The following is an 18,592-nucleotide window of genomic DNA, read 5'->3' on the forward strand; positions in this document are numbered from 1 at the left end:
CCTAACCCTAATCCTAACCCCAACACTAACCCCAAACCCAACCCCAAACCTAATCCTAATCCTAACCCTAACCCTATTCCTAATCCTAATCCTAACCCCAACACTAACCCCGACCCCAACCCCAAACCTAATCCGAATCCTAACCCCAAACCCAACCCCAACCCAAACCCTAACACTAAACCTAATCCTAACACCAAACCCAATGCCAAACCCAACACTAACCCTAATCCCAATCTTAATCCTAACCCCAAACCCAATCCCATCCCTAATCCAAACCCCAACCCTAATTCTAACCCCCAACCCCAACCCTAAACCTAAACCTAATCCTAACCCTAACCCAACCCCAGCCCCAACCCTAATCCTAACCCCAACCCCAAACCTAATCCTAACCCCAACCCCAACCCTAATCCTAACCCCAACCCTAAACCCAACCCCAACCCCAAACCCAACCCCAACCCTAATCCTGACCCCAACCCCCAACCCTAAACCTAAACCTAATCCTAACCCTAAACCCAACCCCAGCCCCAACCCTAATCCTAACCCCAACCCCAACCCTAATCCTAACCCCAAACCCAACCCCAACCCAAATCCTAACCCCAACCCTAACCCTAATCCTAACCCCAACCCGAACCCCAACCCTAATCCTAACCCGAACCCTAATTCTAACCCCAACCCTAACCCTAAATCTAACCCTAACCCCAACCCTAATCCTACCCCCAACCCCAACCCTAATCCTAACCCCAAACCCAACCCCAACCCGAATCCTAACCCCAACCCTAATCCTAACCCGAACCCTAATCCTAACCCCAACCCTAACCCTAAATCTAACCCCAACCCCAACCCTAATCCTGACCCAACCCCAACCCTAATCCTAACCCCAACCCTAACCCTAATCCTAACCCCAAACCCAACCCCAACCCCAACCTCAACCCCAAACCTAATCTTGACCCAACCCCAACCCTAATTCTAACCCCAACCCTAACCCTAATCCTAACCCCAACCCAAACCCTAATCCTAACCCCAACCCTAACCCTAATCCTAACCCCAACCCAAACCCTAATCCTAACCCCAACCCTAACCCTAATCCTCACCCCAAGCCTAACCCTAACCCCAACCCTAATCCTGACCCAACCCCAACCCTAATCCTAACCCCAATCCTAACCCTAATCCTAACCCCAACCCTAATCCTAACCCCAACCCCAACCCTAACCCTAACCGTAACCCCCAACCCCAGCCCTCACCGCGGCGCCCCATCATTTGCAGCAGGGAGCAAGAGGCCCGTTTTGGGGCAATTCCCCCCGATTTTATTATTAACAGCGTTTTTTCCTTACGGCGCGCTGACAGAAATCCGCACGGAATTCCGCAGAAATCCGGGATTTGGGGACCCCCCCCCCGGATTTGGGGGACAACCCCCGGGATTTGGGGACACCCCCTGGATTTGGGGACCCCCCCCAGATTTGGGGACCCCCCCACACTTTTTGGGGTCCCCCCCTGGATTTGGGGTCCCCCCACTATTGGGGGTCCCCCCCAGGATTTGGGGACGCCCCCCGGATTTGGGGACCCCCCCACTTTTTGGGGTCCCTCCCGGGATTTGGGGACCCCCCCCCATTTTTTAGACCCCCCCCCCCCCGGGCTCTCCCCCCTCGGCCTTGCGGCCCCTCACTATATAAGGGCGATTACGTCACGAGGGGGGGGCGTGGCCTCGCGTTGCCCGGCAACGCCCGCAGAGGGTTCCCCCAGCCCCGCCCCCAAGAACCGAGGGGCGTGGCCTCAGGGGGCGAGTCCGTCCGGGCCTTTCCCATTGGCCGCCGAGCCGGCGAAGGGGCGTGGCCGAGCGGCGCGCGGGAAGACGGCTCCCATTGGCTGGCTGCGGGGGAGAAGCGGCAAGGCGCGCTGCCATTGGCCGCCGCCGGGGGCGGGGATGTGAGGCGCGCTCCTATTGGCTGCGGGCGGGGGCGGGGCGGGGCAGCGGAGCCATGGCGGCGGCGGTGCGAGCCCGGTGCTGGGGCAGCGGAGCGGTGAGTGGGGGGCTGGGGGGGGGGAAAGCGCTTCCGGGGCGCAGGGCTACTTCCGGGGCGGGGGCGGGGCCTCGACGCCCCTCGGGGTCGCCTGTGGCCCCTCTCCCAGTCCTCCCAGTGCCCCCCCCAGTCCTCCTAGTAGACCCCAGTAGCTCCCAGTGCCCCCCCCAGTCCTCCCAGTAGCCCCCAGTAACTCCCTGGTCCTCTCAGGGTCCTTCCCAGTCTCTCCCAGTGCCCCCCCAGTCCTCCCAGTGCCCCCCTGTAGCTCCCAGTGTCCCCCCAGTCCACTCAGTGCCCCCCAGTCCTCCCAGTGCCCCCCCCAAGTCCTCCCAGTGCCCCCCCCAGTAGCTCCCAGTGCTCTCCCCAGTCCTCCCAGTAGCCCCCAGTAACCCCCTGGTCTTCTCAGGGTCCTTCCCAGTCTCTCCCAGTGCCCCCCAGTAGCTGCCAGTGCCCCCCCCAGTAGCTCCCAGTGTCCCCCCCAGTCCTCCTAGTGCCCCCAGTAGCTCCCAGTGCCCCCCCCAAGTCCTCCCAGTAGCCACCGGTAACCCCCTGGTCCTCTCCGGATCCTTCCCGGTCTCTCCCAGTGCCCCCCCCAAGTCCTCTCAGTAGCTCCCAGTAACCCCCTGGTCCTCTCAAGGTCCCCCCCAGTCCTCCCAGTGGCTCCCAGTAGCTGCCAGTACCACCACCAGTCCTCCCAGTGCCCCTCCCAGTGCCCCGCAGTAGCTCCCAGTGCCCTCCCCAGTCCTCCCAGTAGCCCCCAGTAACCCCCTGGTGCTCTCAGGGTCCTTCCCGGTCTCTTCCAGTGCCCCCCCCAAGTCCTCCCAGTAGCTCCCAGTAACCCCCTGGTCCTCTCCAGGTCCTTCCCAGTCTCTCCCAGTGCCCTCCTCTGGCATCCCAGTCCTCCCAGTAGCCCCCAGTAACCCCCTGGTCCTCTCAGGGTCCTTCCCAGTCTCTCCCAGTGCACTCCCAGTCCTCCCAGTAGCTCCCAGTAACCCCTGGGTTCTCTCAGGGTCCTTCCCAGTCTCTCCCAGTGCCTTCCTCTGTCATCCCAGTCCTCCCAGTAGCTCCCAGTAACCCCTGGGTTCTCTCAGGGTCCTTCCCAGTCTCTCCCAGTAACCCCCAGGTCCTCTCAGGGTCCTTCCCAGTCCCTCCCAGTGGCTCCCAGTCTCTCCCAGTAACCCCCCAGGCCATACTGGACACCCGCGGCCCTGCTCAGGCGCAAGCCCCGCCCCCTTCCCCGGGTCCCGCAAGCCCCGCCCCCTTTCCCAGCCCCCGCCCCCTTTCCCAGGCGCAGGCCCCGCCTCCTCCCATGACCCCGCCCTGACCTACAGCCCAGGCCCCCGCCCCTTTTGTGCCCCCGCCCAATCGCAGGCTCCGCCCCCTCCCCCGTGACCAAGCTCCAGGCCCCGCCCCCTTGCGCGGCACAGGCCCCGCCCCCTCCCTGTGACCACGCCCAGGCACCGCCCCCTCCCCGTGGCCCCGCCCCCTCCCCAGCTCCCTGCCCCCCCCCCCCCGGGGATTTCTGGGGGCCCAAACTGGGACCCCCCCCCCCCAAAACCCCCCCTCCACCCCCCCAAAAAACCTCCAGCCCCCCCCACCCCCCCTATTTATTGCCCCCCCCACCCATTTACACCCCCCCCCTTTTATTGCGGGGGGAGGGGGGGGCTCAGCCCTGCCCCCTCCCCCCTCAGGGCACCCCTCCGTGCCCCCCCCCTCCCCAAAACGTGCCCCCCCCCCAAAAAAAGCCCCCCCCGGCCCCCCACCTTCAGCCTCCTCCGGCAACTCCCAATGGCGGCGGCGGGGGGGGGGGCCAAAGTCCAACGGGGGGGGCGGGGCTAGGCCGGGGGGCGGGGCCAGGGCTGAAAAGGGGGCGTGGCCACACATGGCCCCGCCCCCTTTACCCCCCCCCCCCCCTTTTACACCCCCCCCCACCTCCCCCCCCAAAACTCACCCCCATTGCTCTCCAGCCCCCCCCCCCGGCCGTTAACTGGTTTTTACTGGTCCCAAACTGGGATGAACTGGGAGGGGGGGGGGGTGTCATTGTGCCCCCCCCCACCCTAAATCCCCCCCCCCCCCCCAATTTTTTGCCCCCCCCCCCCAGGTCCTCGCAGCCCTGCTGGGCCCCCGGCGATCCTACAGCAGTGTTTTTAGGGTAAGGGGGGGCCCCAATGGGGTCGGGGGGGGCCTCAATGGGGTGGGTCCTGGGGGGGGGTCCCCAATGGGGTTGGTGCTGGAGGGGGGGGCAATGGGGTTGGTCCTGGGGGGGGGGGGGTCCCCAATGGGGTCGGGGGGGGGCCCAATGGGGTCGGTCCTGGGGGGGGGGGGCACCAATGGGGTCGGGGGGGGCCCAATGGGGTCGGTCCTGGGGGGGGTCCCCAATGGGGTCGGTCCTGGGGTGGGGGGGGCACCAATGGGGTCGGGGGGGGGCCCAATGGGGTCGGTCCTTGGGGGGGTCCCCAATGGGGTCGGTCCTGGGGGGGGGGGGGCACCAATGGGGTCGGGAGGGGGCCCAATGGGGTTGGTCCTTGGGGGGGTCCCCAATGGGGTCGGTCCTGGGGGGGGTCCCAATGGGGTCAGTCCTGGGGGGCCCGGTCCTGGGGTCCCGCTCACAATGGGGTCGGTATCGGGGTACCCTAATAGCAGCGCCCCCCCCCCCCCCGATGGGGTCCCCATTGGGGTGCCCTAAGCCCGAGGTCCCCAGTTTTGGGGTCCCTATTGGGATCCTTATTGGGGTGCCCTAATCCTGAGGTGCCCAATTTTGGGGTCCGTTTTGGGGTCCCCCCCATACCGGGGTCCCTTCGTATTGGGGTCCCCCAGTCTTGGGATCTCTGGTGGGGTCCCTATTGGGGTCCCCATCGGGGTCCCTCCGTTTTGGGGTCCCCCCCCCACCTCTGGGTCTCTACTGGGGTCTCTGTTGGGGTCCCCCAGTCTTGGGGTCCATATTGGGGTCCCTATTGGAGTCCCCCCATATTGGAGTCCCCCCATCTTGGGGTCTCTGTTGGGGTCCCTATTGGGGTCCCTCCGTTTTGGGGTCCCCCCCTATTGGGGTCCCTATTGGGGTCCCTTTTGGGGTCCCTCTGTTCCAAGGTCCCTCCCTATTGGGGTCCCCCCATCTTGGGGTCCCTATTGGGGTCCCTCTGTTTTGGGGTCCCCCCCACCTCTGGGTCTCTGTTGGGGTCTCTATTGGGGTCCCCCAGTCCTGGGGTCCCTGTTGGGGTCCCTATTGGGGTCCCTTTTGGGGTCCCTCCGTTTTAGGGTCCCCCCCCACCTCGGGGTCTCTTTTGGGGTCCCTATTGGGGTCCTCCTGTTTTGGGGTCCCCCCCATCTTGGGGTCCCTATTGGGGTCCCTATTGGGGTCCCTATTGGTCTCCCTCCCTATTGGGCTCCCTCCCGATTGGGCTCCCTCCCTACTGGGGTCTCCCCATCTCGGGGTCTCTATTGGGGTCTCTATTGGGGTCCCCCAGTCTTGGGGTCCATATTGGGCTCCACCCCTGTTGGGGTCCCTGTTGGGGTCCCTATTGGGTTCCCTCCATTCTGGGCTCCCTCCCTATTGGGGTCTCCCCATCTTGGGGTCTCTATTTGGGTACCTATTGGGGTCCCTCCGTTTTGGGGTCCCCCCACCTCTGGGTCTCTATTGGGGTCCCCCAGTCTTGGGGTCCCTATTGGGGTCCCTGTTGGGGTCCCTATTGGGGTCTCTATTGGGTTCCCTCCATTCTGGGCTCCCTCCCTATTGGGGTCTCCCCATCTCAGGGTCTCTGTTGGGGTCTTTATTGGGGTCCTCCTGTTTTGGGGTCCCCCCATCTTGGGGTCCCTACTGGGGTCCCTATTGGGCTCCCTCCCTATTGGGGTCTCCCCATCTTGGGGTCTCTATTGGGGTCCCTATTGGGGTCCCCCAGTCTTGGGGTCCATATTGGGGTCCGTATTGGAGTCCCCCCATTTTGGGGTCCCTATTGGGTTCCCTCCATTCTGGGCTCCCTCCCTATTGGGGTCTCCCCATCTCGGGGTCTCTGTTGGGGTCTCTGTTGGGGTCCCCCAGTCTTGGGGTCCATATTGGGCTCCCCCATCTTGGGGTCCCTATTGGGGTCCCTATTGGGTTCCCTCCATTCTGGGCTCCCTCCCTATTGGGGTCTCCCCATCTTGGGGTCTCTATTGGGGTCCCTATTGGGGTCCCTCTGTTTTGGGGTCCCCCCACCTCTGGGTCTCTATTGGGGTCTCTATTGGGGTCCCCCAGTTTTGGGGTCCATATTGGGCTCCCCCCATCTTGGGGTCCCTATTGGGTTCCCTCCATTCTGGGCTCCCTCCCTATTGGGGTCCCTATTGGGGTCCCTATTGGGGTCCCTCCGTTTTGGGGTCCCCCAAACCTCGGGGTCCCTTTTGGGGTCCCGCAGGCGGCGGATCTGCGCGTGGAGCTGAGCAGCAACCCCAAAGCCAAGCCGGAGGGGGGGCGCTGACCTTCGGGCAGACCTTCACGGACCACATGCTGACCGTCGAGTGGAGCCGGGGGGGGGCTGGGGGCCCCCCCACATCCGCCCCTTCCAGGACCTGCGCCTGCACCCCGCCTCCTCCGCGCTGCACTACGCCGTCGAGGTGGGGGCCACCCCAAAAAAAAAAAAAAAATAAAGGGCGACCCCGAAACGGCCCCGAAACTCGGCCCCAAACTGCGCTGAGCCTGACCCCCCTCCCAAAAAAAAAAAAGCCCTAAAATGCCCCAAAATGTCCCCGAAAGAGTGTCCCAAAATGCCCTGACACCCCCCCAAACGTCCCCAAAAAAAGCCCCAAAATGCCCTGACACCCCCCAAAATATCCCCCCCAAAATGCCCTAAAAAGTCCTGACACCCCCAAAATGTCCCCAAATGTCCCCAAAACAGTGCCCCAAAATGCCCTGACACCCCCCAAAATATCCCCCCCAAAATGCCCTAAAAAGTCCTGACACCCCCAAAATGTCCCCAAATGTCCCCAGAACAGTGCCCCAAAATGCCCTGACACCCCCCCAATATGTCCCCAAGTGTCCCCAAAAAATGCCCCAAAATGCCCCGACACCGCCCCAAAACGTCCCCCAAAAAAGCCCCAAAATGCCCTGACACCCCCCCAAAACATCCCCCAAAAATGCCCTAAAAACCCTGACCCCCCCAAATGTCCCCAAATGTCCCCAAAAAATGCCCCAAAATGCCCTGACACCCCCCAAAAATGCCCTAAAAAGTCCTGACGCCCCCCAAAATGTCCCCAAATGTCCCCAAACCAGTGTCCCAAAATGCCCTGACACCCCCCCCAAAAAAAGCCCCAAAATGCCCTGACACCCCCCAAAATGCCCCAAAACGTCCCCCAAAAAAGCCCCAAAATACCGACAGCCCCCCAAATGTCCCCAAGAGTGCCCAAAATGCCCTGACACCCCCCAAAATGTCCCAAAATGGCCCCAAAACAGTGCCCCAAAATGCTAACACCCCCCCAAAACGTCCCCCTAAAAAGCCCCCAAATGCCCCAAAACATCCCCAAAAAAAGCCCCAAAATGTCCTGATACCCCCCAAAATACCCCCAAATGGCCCCAAAACAGTGCCCCAAAATGCTAACACCCCCCAAAAAAAGCAAAAAAAAAAGACCCAAAATGCCCTGAAATCCCCCCAAAATGCCCCCAAATGGCCCCAAAACAATGGGGCAAAACAGCCCCCTTCCCAGTGCCCCCAGTTCCCCCAGCCCCACTCCCAGTGCCCCCAGTTCCCCCCAGCCCCCTCCCAGTGCCCTCCAGTCCCCCTCCCAGTACTCCCAGTGCCCCCAGCCCACCTCCCAGTACTCCCAGTGCCCCCCAGCCCCCCTCCCAGCGCCCCCAGTGCCCCCAGCCCCCCTCCCAGTGCCCCCAGTTCCCCCCAGCCCCCTCCCAGTGCCCTCCAGTCCCCCTCCCAGTACTCCCAGTGCCCCCCAGCCCCCCTCCCAGTGCCGCCAGTTCCTCCCAGTCCCTCCCAGTACCCCCAGCCCGTTTCCCAGTGCCCCCCTCGCCCCCCCCCAGCTCTTCGAGGGCATGAAGGCGTTCCGCGGCGCCGACGACAAAATCCGCCTTTTTCGCCCCGAACTCAACATGAGGCGGATGGGGCGCTCCGCCCAGAGGGTCTGCCTGCCCGTGAGTGTCCCCCCCATTGTCCCCGTGTCCCCATCGTGTCCCCATTGTCCCCATTGTCCCCCGTGTCCCCATTGTCCCCCCATTACTTCCCCCATGGTGTTCCCATTGTCCCCCCATTGTGTCCCCCATTGTGTCCCCATTGTCCCCATGTCCCCATTGTGTCCCCATTCTCCAGTGTCCCCCCATTGTGTCCCCATTGTGTCCCCATTGTCCCCATGTCCCCATTGTGTCCCCATTCTCCAGTGTCCCCCCCATTGTGTCCCCATTGTGTCCCCCATCGTGTTCCCATTGTGTCCCCATTGTCCCCCGTGTCCCCCCATCTTCCCCATGTCCCCATTGTGTCCCCATTGTGTCCCCATTGTGTCCCCATTGTGTCCCCATTACTTCCCCCACTGTGTCCCCACTGTGTCCCCATTGTGTCCCCATTGTCCCCATGTCCCCCCATTGTCCCCATTGTGTCCCCATTGTGTCCCCATTGTCCCCATTGTGTCCCCCATTGTGTCCCCATTTTCCCCCATGTCCCCCCATTGTGTCCCCATTGTCTCCCGTGTCCCCCCATTTTCCCCATGTGCCCATTGTGTCCCCCATTGTGTCCCCATTGTGTCCCCTGTGTCCCCCCATGTCCCCATTGTGTCCCCATTGTCCCCCGTGTCCCCATTGTCCCCCCATTACTTCCCCCATTGTGTCCCCATTGTGTCCCCCATTGTGTTCCTATTGTGTCCCCATTGTCCCCCGTGTCCCCCCATTTTCCCCATGTGCCCATTGTGTCCCCATTGTGTCCCGTGTCCCCCCATGTCCCCATTGTCCCCCCCATTACTTCCCCCATTGTGTCCCCATTATGTCCCCCATTGTCTCCCGTTGTGACCCCACTGTCCCCCATTGTCCCCCCCAATGTGTCCCCATTACTTCCCCCATTGTCTCCCGTTGTGACCCCATTGTCCCCCGTGTCCCCATTGTCCCTCGGGGTGAGGTGGGGGCCCCCATTGTCCCCTGTCCCCATTGTCCCCCATATCCCCCCGTGTCCCTTGGGGGGGAGGGGGGTGGTCCCCATTGTCCCCTGTGAGCCCCCATGTCCCTAAGGGGGTGGTCCCCGTGCCCCCCATGTCCCCATATCCCCCCATGTCCCCATTCCCCCTGCCACCCCCCATCCCCATATGCCCCCCCACCCCATTGCCCCCCCCCCATCCCCTTTACCCCCCCCGGCCCCATTACCCCCCCACCCCCCATGCCCCCATTGCCCCCCCACCCCATTGCCCCCCCGGCCCCATTGCCCCCCCCACCCCCCATTGCCCCCCCCACCCCATATGCCCCCCAACCCCGTTCCCCCCCATGTCCCCATTCCCCCCCATGTCCCCATCCCCATACGCCCCCCCCCACCCCATATGCCCCCCCCCCCCACCCCATTGCGCCCCCCCCCCCCAGGCGTTCGACGAGGCCGAGCTGCTGGAGTGCATCCGGGCGCTGGTGAGGCTGGAGCAGGACTGGGTGCCCCGGGCCGAGGCCGCCAGCCTCTACATCAGGCCCACCTTCATCGGCACCGAGGTGGGGGCCCGGGGGGGGGTCATGGGGGGGCTGGGGGGGGCTGGGGGGGTTATGGGGGGGGGCTGGGGGGGCTGGGGGGGTTATGGGGGGGCTGGGGGGGGTTGGGGGGTTATGGGAGGGTTATGGGGGGTTATGGGGGTTATGGGAGGCTGCAGGGGGTGTTGGGGGGATTTGGGGGCACTGGGGAGGGCCTGGAGGATGGGGGGGCCGGGGGGTCATGGGGGGGGTCTTGGGGGGTGGTCTGGGGGGTTATGGGGGGGCTGGGGGGGTTATGGGGGGGTTATGGGGGGTTATGGGGGGGTTGGAGGGGATTTGGGGGGTATTTGGGGGCACTGGGGAGGGGCTGGGGGGTGCCTGGAGGATGGGGGAGGGCCGGGGGGGGGCGGAGGGGGATCGGGGGGTCTGGGGGGGTCTGGGGGGCGTTATGGGGGGGGGTTATGGGGGGATGGGGGGGTTTGGGGGGTTATGGGGGGTTATGGGAGGGTTATGGGGGGGTTGGAGGGGATTTGGGGGGGATTTGGGGGCACTGGGGAGGGCCTGGAGGATGGGGGGGCCCGGGGGGGTCACGGGGGGGTCTGGGGGGGGGGTTATGGGGGGGCTGGGGGGTTTGGGGGGGGGGGTTATGGGGGGGTTATGGGGGGGTTGGAAGGGATTTGGGGGGATTTGGGGGCACTGGGGAGGGGCTGGGGGGCCTGGAGGATGGGGGGGGGGGGCCGGGGGGGCCCTCTCTTGGGGGGGGGGGTTCTATGGGATTTTGGGGGGTTCTATGGGGTTTTGGGGTTTCTGTAGGGTTTGGGGGTTCCTATGTTTTTTGGGGGGGCCTATAGGGTTTGGGGGGTTCTATGTTTTTTGGGGGGGCCCTATGGAGTTTTTTGGGGGGGGGGTCTATGTTTTTTTTGGGGGGGTTTCTCTGGTTTTCAGGCTGTTTCTATGGGGTATTGGGGGGGGGGAGGCTCCGGGGATTCCCGGAGGGAGGATTTTCAGGGTGGGGGGGGGTGTTAGGGGATGCAGCCCCCCCCCCCCTCCTGACACCCCCCCCACAGCCGTCCCTGGGGGTGGCCCCCCGGGCGGGCGCTGCTCTTCGTCATCCTGTGCCCGGTGGGGCCGTACTTCCCGGGGGGCACTTCAGCCCCGTGGGGCTCCTGGCGGACCCCCAGCACACCCGCGCCTGGCCGGGGGGGCCGGCCACTGCAAGCTGGGGGGGTGAGTTTTTTTGGGGGGGGGGGCACACATGGGGGGGCACACGTGGGGGGGCGCACATGGGGGGGGGGGGCATGGGAGGGGTGGGGGGAAGGTGTTTGGGGGGGACACCCAGGTTGGGGGGGGCTCCTGGTTGGGGGGGGGGGGCAGGGGTTTGGAGGGGGGGCACTCAGATGGGGGGAGCACCCAGGTGGGGGGGCACCCATGGGGGGGGGGGGGCCTCTCGTATGGGGGAGGACATTTTGGGGGGGGGGGGGGCGGCATATGGGGGGGGCATTCCTATGGGGGGGGCTGTCGTATGGGGGGGCTCTCATATGGGGGGGGGCTCTCATATGGGGGGGGCTCTCATATGGGGGGGGGCATTCCTGGGGGGGGGGGCTCTCATATGGGGGAGGACATTTTGGGGGGGGGGGCATATGGGGGGGGCATTCCTATGGGGGGGCTGTCGTGGGGGGGGCTCTCATATGGGGGGGGCATTCCTATGGGGGGGCTCTCATATGGGGGGGGCACTCATATGGAGGGGTTCTTTGGGGGGGGGCTCATATGGGGGGGGAATTTGGGGGGAGAGGGCTCTCATATTGGGGGGGGGCACTCCTATGGGGGGGGGCACTTTTATTGGGGGGCAGCACTTTTATGGGGGGGTCACTTTATATGGGGGGGTCACTTTATATGGGGGGGCACTTTATATGGGGGGGCACTTTTATTGGGGGGGCACTTTATATGGGGGGGCACTTTTATGGGGGGGGCACTTTATATGGGGGGGGGCACTTTATATGGGGGGCACTTTATATGGGGGGGCACTTTATATGGGGGGGCACTTTTATGGGGGGGCACTTTATATGGGGGGGCACTTTATATGGGGGGGCACTTTATATGGGGGTGGCACTTTATATGGGGGGCACTTTTATGGGGGGCACTTTTATGGGGGGCACTTTTATTGGGGGGCAGCACTTTTATGGGGGGGTCACTTTATATGGGGGGGTCACTTTATATGGGGGGGCACTTTATATGGGGGGCACTTTTATTGGGGGGGCACTTTATATGGGGGGCACTTTATATGGGGGGCACTTTATATGGGGGGCACTTTATATGGGGGGGCACTTTATATGGGGGTGGCACTTTATATGGGGGGGCACTTTTATGGGGGGCACTTTTATGGGGGCACTTTTATGGGGGGCACTTTATATGGGGGGGCACTTTTGGGGGGGGGCACTTTATATGGGGGGCACTTTATATGGGGGGGCACTTTTATTGGGGGGGGCACTTTTATGGGGGGGGGGGGGCACTTTTATGGCTGGGGGGCACCCAACTGGGAAGGGGGGGGCAGCCATTAGCCGGCTTCTCACCCCCTCAGGAAGCAGCCAGGGTTTTTTAGGGTGGGGGCGCGTGCCCCCCAAACCCCGTGCCCCCCCCCCCCCAAATTTTTTTTTCTCCCCCCCCAAAAAAAAAAAAACCCAGGAACTACGGCCCCACCATCGCCCTGCAGCAGCGGGCGCAGGCGCTGGGCTGCCAGCAGGTGCTGTGGCTGCACGGCCCCCAGCGCCTCCTGACCGAGGTGGGCACCATGAACCTCTTCGTCTTCTGGCGGCGCCCGGATGGCGGTACGGGGGGGGCGCGGGGGGCACGGGGGGGGGGGCGGGGGGGGGGTCGTGGGGGGGGGAGGGAGGGGGGGTCGGGGGGGTTATGGGGGGTTATGGGGGGTTATGGGGGGGATTTGGGGGCGCTGGGGGGGGGTATGGGGGGGTTGGGAGGTTGGGGGGGGGATGGGGGGGACTGGGGGGCACGGGGGGCATGGGGGGGTTATGGGGGGGGTCGTGGGGGGGTCTCGGGGGGTTATGGGGGTGTTGGGGGGATTTGGGGGCGCTGGGGGGGGGGGGGGTATGGGGGGGGGTTGGGAGGTTGGGGGGGGGCTGGGGGGGGGGGGGACTGGGGGGGGGATGGGGGGGTCGGGGGGGCACGGGGGGGGCGTGGGGGGCCCGGGGGGTCGTGGGGGGGAGGGAGGGGGGTCGGGGGGGTTATGGGGGGGTTATAGGGAGGTTATGGGGGTGTTGGGGGGGATTTGGGGGCGTTGGGGGGGGGTTGTGAGGATGGGGGGGGGGGCCGGGGGGGGCACGGGGGGTCGGGGGGGGTTGTGGGGGGGGAGGGAGGGGGGTCACGGGGGGTTATGGGGGGGTCTTGGGGGGTTATGGGGGGTTATGGGGGTGTTGGGGGGAGATTTGGGGGCGCTGGGGGGGTTGGGAGGATGGGGGGGCCGGGGGGGACTGGGGGGGCACAGGGGGGTCGGGGGGGCGTGGGGGGGAGGGAGGGGGGGTCGGGGGGGGGGGGTTATGGGGGGTTATGGGGGGGATTTGGGGGCGCTGGGGGGGGGTTAAGGGGGGGGTTGGGAGGTTGGGGGGGGGGTTGGGGGGTCGGGGGGGCACGGGGGGGGCAAGGGGGGCGCACGGGGGGTCGTGGGGGGGAGGGAGGGGGTCGGGGGGGGGGGGGGGGGGGTTATGGGGGGTTATGGGGGGGGATTTGCGGGCGCTGGGGGGGGGGTTATGGGGGGGTTGGGAGGTTGGGGGGGGCTGGGGGGGACTGGGGGGGATGGGGGGGCACGGGGGGGGCACGGGGGGGGCGTGGGGGGTTATGGGGGGGGGTTGGGAGGTTGGGGGGGCTGGGGGGGGGGGGCTGAGGGGGTCGGGGGGGATGGGGGTCGTGGGGGGGTTATGGGGGGGGTCTTGGGGGGTTATGGGGGGGTTATGGGGAGGTTATGGGGGTGTTGGGGGGGATTTGGGGGCAGTTGGGGGGGTTGGGAGGATGGGGGGGGTCGGGGGGGGGGGGGGGCTGAGGGGGTCGGGGGGGGGAAAGGGGGGGGTCGTGGGGGGGGCGTGGGGGGTTATGGGGGGGTCTTGGGGGGTTATGGGGGGGTTATGGGAGGATGGAGGGGGGGGGTTGGGGGGGATTTGGGGGCGTTGGGGGGGGGTGGGAGGATGGGGGGGGCCGGGGGGGGCTGGGGGGGGGGTCGGGGGGGGGGGTCATGGGGGGGTCGGGGGGTCGGGGGGGGAGGGAGGGGGGTCGGGGGGTTATGGGGGGGTCTTGGGGGGTTATGGGGGGGTTATGGGGAGGATGGAGGGGGGGGGGTTGGGGGGGGATTTGGGGGCGTTGGGGGGGTTGGGAGGATGGGGGGGGGCCGGGGGGGGGCACGGGGGGGTCGGGGGGGGGGGATATGGGGGGGGCGTGGGGGGGGTTATGGGGGGTTATGGGGGGGTCTTGGGGGGTTATGGGGGGGGTTATGGGAGGATGGGGGGGGGGGGGGGGGGGGATTTGGGGGCTCTGGGGAGGGGCTGGGGGGGTTGGGGGGTTGGGATTTTTGGGGGTGGGGGTGCCGGGGGGGGCTGGGGGGTTATGGGGGGGGGGGGGGGGGTCAGTCCCCCCCCCGCGTGGGGGCCGGCAGAGGCGGAGCTGGTGACCCCCCCCTGGACGGGCTCATCCTGCCCGGGGTGACCCGGCAGAGCCTGCTGGAGCTGGCGCGGGAGTGGGTACGGGGGGCCGGGGGGGCTGGGGGGGGTATGGGGTGGGGGGGGGGGAGGTTATGGGGTGGGGGGGGTTATGGGGTGGGGGGCATTATGGGGGGGTTATGGGGTGGGGGGGGGGTTATGGGGGGGTTATGGGGTGGGGGGTGGGGGGGGGGGGGGATATGGGGCTGGGGGGGGATATGGGGACGTGGGGGGGTTATGGGGACGTGGGGGGGGGGTTATGGGGTGGGGGGGGGTTATGGGGACGTGGGGGGGGGATATGGGGTGGGGGGGGTATGGGGACGTGGGGGGGGGTTATGGGGACGTGGGGGGGGGGATATGGGGCTGGGGGGCATTATGGGGACGTGGGGGGGGTTATGGGGACGTGGGGGTTATGGGGTGGGGGGGGGGATATGGGGGGGATATGAGGGATATGGGGGGGGGGGTATGTGGACCTGGGGGGGCGTGGGGGGGTTATGGGGACATGGGGGGGTTGTGGGGACGGGGGGGTTATGGGGACGGGGGGGTCATGGGGACGGGGGGTTAAGGGGATATTGGGACATGGGGGGGGTTATGGGGACGTGGGGGGGGAATGGGGGTTATGGGGGCATGGGGGGGCTTTGGGGGGGTAATGGGGATATGGGGGGGTCATGGGGACATGGGGGGGGTATGGGGATATGGGGGGGTTATGGGGATGGGGGGGTCATGGGGGTTATAGGGGGTTATGGGGAGACATGGGGGGGTATGGGGATATGGGGTGGTTATGGGGATGGGGGGGTCATGGGGTTATGGGGTCATGGGGGGACATGGGGGGGGGTACGAGGACATGGGGGGGAGAATAGGACCATGGGGGGGGGCACCGGGCACCCCACTGCCCCACCGAGGGGGCTGGGAAGGGGAGTTGGGGGGGGGGGGGGGACGGACACCATGCCCCCCTCACCCCCCCCCCCCGTTACCCCCCCCCCCCCAGGGGGAGTTCGAGGTGCGGGAGGGGCCCCTGCCCATGGCGGCCGTGCTGGAGGCGCTGGAGGGGGGCGCCTGCGGGAGATGTTCGGGGCCGGGACGGCCTGCGTGGTGTGCCCCGTGGGGGCATCCTCTACGGGGGGCAGGTACGGGGGGCGCGGGGGGGGCACGGGGGGGGGGTTATGGGGGGGTATGAGGGGGTATGAGGGGGCTGGGAGGGGATTTGGGGGGGTTTGAGGGGGCTGGGAGGGGGTTATGGGGGGGCATGGGGGGCTATAGGGGGGCACAGGGGGCATGGGGGTATATGGGGGGGCAAGTGGGGGGGGTTATGGGGGGTACGAGGGGGTACGAGGGGGCTGGGAGGGGATTTGGGGGGGGGGTTTGAGGGGGCTGGGAGGGGGTTTGGGGGGGCTGGGAGGGGATTTGGGGGGGACTATAGGGGGGCACGGGGGGGCATGGGGGGATATGGGGGGGTTTGGGGGGCTGGGAGGGGTTATGGGGGGGCTGGGAGGGGGTTTGGGGGGGGGGTTTGGGGGGGTTTGAAGGGGCTGGGAGGGGGTTTGGGGGGGCTGGGGGGGGATTTGGGGGGGTTGGGGGGGGCTGGAAGGGGTTATGGGGGGCTGGGAGGGGTTATGGGGGGGCTGGGGGGGGATTTGGGGGGGGGGTTGGGGGGGCTGGAAGGGGTTATTGGGGGCTGGGAGGGGTTATGGGGGGGCTGGGGGGATTTGGGGGGTTTGGGGGGGCTGGGAGGGGATTTGGGGGGCTATAGGGGGGCACGGGGAGGGCATGGGGGGATATGGGGGGTTTGGGGGGCTGGGAGGGGGTTTGGGGGGCTGGAAGGGGGTTATGGGGGGGCTGGGGGGATTTGGGGGGTTTGGGGGGGCTGGGAGGGGATTTGGGGGCTATAGTGGGGCACGGGGGGGCATGGGGGGATATGGGGGGGTTTGGGGGGGCTGGGAGGGGGTTTGGGGGGGCTATGGGGGGTACAGGGGGGTTGGGGGGGCTATGGGGGGGCTATGGGGGGGTACGGGGGGTACAGGGGGGTTGGGGGGGCTATAGGGGGATATGGGGGGCGTCCTGTACAGGGGGCAGGTACGGGGGGGGGGGGGGGCACGTGGGGGGGGGTTATGGGGGGGTACGAGGGGGCTGGGAGGGGTTATGGGGGGCACGGGGGGGCATGGGGGGACAAGGGGGTGTGATGGGGTCTCCAGCCCCCCCATAATTACTGTGCCACCCCCAAGTACCGTGCCCCCCATAATTACTGCAACCCCCAATTTCTCTGCCCCCTAATTACCGTGCCCCCCAATTACTCTGCCCCCCCCCATAATTACCGTGCCCCCCCCAATTATTGTGCCCCCCCAATTACCGTGCCCCCCCAATTACTGTACCCCCCAATTACTGTGCCCCTCCATAATTACCGTGCCCCCCAATTACCGTGCCCCCCAATTACCGTGCCCCCCTAATTACTGCACCCCCCCAATTACTGTGCCCCCCATAATCACTGTGCCCCCCCAATTACTCTGCCCCCTAATTACCGTGCCCCCCAATTACTATGCCCCCCATAATTACCGTGCCCCACCAATTACTGTCCCTGCCCCCCAGTTACTGTGCCCCCCTAATTACCGTGCCCCCTAATTACTGTGCCCCCCCAATTACTGTCTGCCCCCCCCCAATTACCGTGCCCCCCCCATAATTCTTGTGCCTCCCCCCTAATTACTATGCCTTCCCTAATTACTGTGCCCCCCTCCAATTACTGTGCCCCCCCAATTACCGTGCCCCCCCAATTACTGTGCCCCCCTAATTACTGTGACCCCCATAATTACTGTGCCCCCCAATTACTGTGCCCCCATAATTACTGCACCCCCCAATTTCTCTGCCCCCTAATTACCGTGCCCCCCAATTACTCTGCCCCCCCATAATTACCGTGCCCCCAATTACCATGCCCCCAATTACCGTGCCCCCCAATTACTGTGCCCCCCCAATTACCGTGCCCCCCCAATTACCGTGCCCCCCCAATTACTGCACCCCCCAATTACTGTACCCCCCCAATTACTGTGCCCCCCCAATTACTGTGCCCCCCATAATTATCGTGCCCCCAATTACCGTGCCCCCCCAATTACCGTGCCCCCCCAATTACTGCACCCCCCCCAATTACTGTACCCCCCCCAATTACTGTGCCCCCCCAATTACTGTGCCCCCCAGTTACTGTGCCCCCCAGTTACTGTGCCCCCCAATTACCGTGCCTCCCCCATAATTACCGTGCCCCCCAATTACTGTCCCTGCCCCCCAATTACCGTGCCCCCCCCATTACTGTGCCCCCCCCCCCTAATTATTGTGCCCCCCCCAGTGGTACCCGGTGCCCACGATGGAGAACGGCCCCGAGCTGGCGCGGCGCTTCCTGCGGGCGCTCAGCGACATCCAGGTGGGTGCTGGGGGGGGGGCACGGGGGGGGGGCACGGGGGTGTTGCCCCCCCCAATAATGTGCCCCCCCCCCGCCCCCCCCCGCAGTACGGCCGCGTTGCCAGCGACTGGGCCCAGCCCCTGTGACCCCCCCCCCCCGCCTTGTGCCCCCCCCCCCCTCCGGCAATGGACGCCCCCGGGGGTATCTGCCCCCCCCCCCCCAAAAAAAAAGCACCAAATACCCCCGGGGGGGGGCAAATACCCCACCCCCAACCGCACCAAAAATGGGGGGGGGGCGGATACCCAGGGGGTATCCGCCCTCCCCCCCCCCAATACCGTAAGTGGGGGGGCACTATCTGCCCCCCCAGCACACCAAATACCCCCCAGGGGGGCAAATTTACCCCCCCACACTCCAAATACCCCCCTGGGGGCAACCCCCCCCCCAAAAAAATTGCTCCCCCCCGGGGACAGATCTGCCCCCCCCAGCACTCCAAATACCCCCGGGGGGTAGATCTGCCCCCCCCAGCACTCCAATCGCCCCTCAAATACTCCAATTGCCCCCCCCCCAGGGGAGCAAATCTGCCCCCCCAGCACTCCAAATACCCCCCCGGGGGGGCAGATTTGCCCCCCCAGCACTCCAATTACCCCCCCGAGAGCAGATTTGCCCCCCAACACTCCAAATAACCCCCAGGGGGCAAATTTGCCCCCCGCACACGAAATACCCCCCGGGGGGGCAGATTTACCCCCCCAGCACTCCAATTGCCCCCCGGGGGCAAATCTGCCCCCCAGCACTCCAATTGCCCCCCCGGGAGCAGATTTGCCCCCCTCCAACACTCCAAATACCCCCCCCAGGGGGCAAATTT

At 66.0% G+C, this 18,592-nt stretch overlaps 1 protein-coding gene and 1 long non-coding RNA gene across 2 annotated transcripts; one reads left to right on the forward strand and one right to left on the reverse strand.

The window, feature by feature from the left end:
• Positions 1-1,277: 1,277 nt before the first annotated feature.
• On the reverse strand, positions 1,278-3,839 carry LOC136789357 (uncharacterized). The gene is made up of 2 exons (XR_010828167.1): positions 3,782-3,839; positions 1,278-1,867 (listed from the first exon to the last, which is right to left on the reverse strand). It is a non-coding gene; the product is annotated as an uncharacterized lncRNA (long non-coding RNA).
• On the forward strand, positions 1,928-17,902 carry LOC136789344 (branched-chain-amino-acid aminotransferase, mitochondrial-like). Its single transcript, XM_066989409.1, is given in 19 exon segments — positions 1,928-2,018; positions 4,120-4,170; positions 6,407-6,455; positions 6,458-6,517; positions 6,520-6,605; positions 8,020-8,130; positions 9,553-9,672; positions 10,716-10,729; positions 10,731-10,792; positions 10,795-10,851; positions 10,854-10,875; positions 12,331-12,473; positions 14,306-14,326; positions 14,329-14,390; positions 15,337-15,394; positions 15,397-15,449; positions 16,389-16,421; positions 17,677-17,751; positions 17,838-17,902. Coding segments are annotated over 19 exon segments (1,158 nt in total). The 5' UTR covers positions 1,928-1,976; the 3' UTR covers positions 17,877-17,902.
• The last annotated feature ends 690 nt before the right edge of the window (positions 17,903-18,592 follow it).

The sequence above is a fragment of the Anser cygnoides genome, unplaced genomic scaffold (genome assembly GCF_040182565.1).
Source record: "Anser cygnoides isolate HZ-2024a breed goose unplaced genomic scaffold, Taihu_goose_T2T_genome scaffold_44_1, whole genome shotgun sequence".
In the NCBI taxonomy this organism is placed as follows: Eukaryota; Metazoa; Chordata; class Aves; order Anseriformes; family Anatidae; genus Anser; species Anser cygnoides.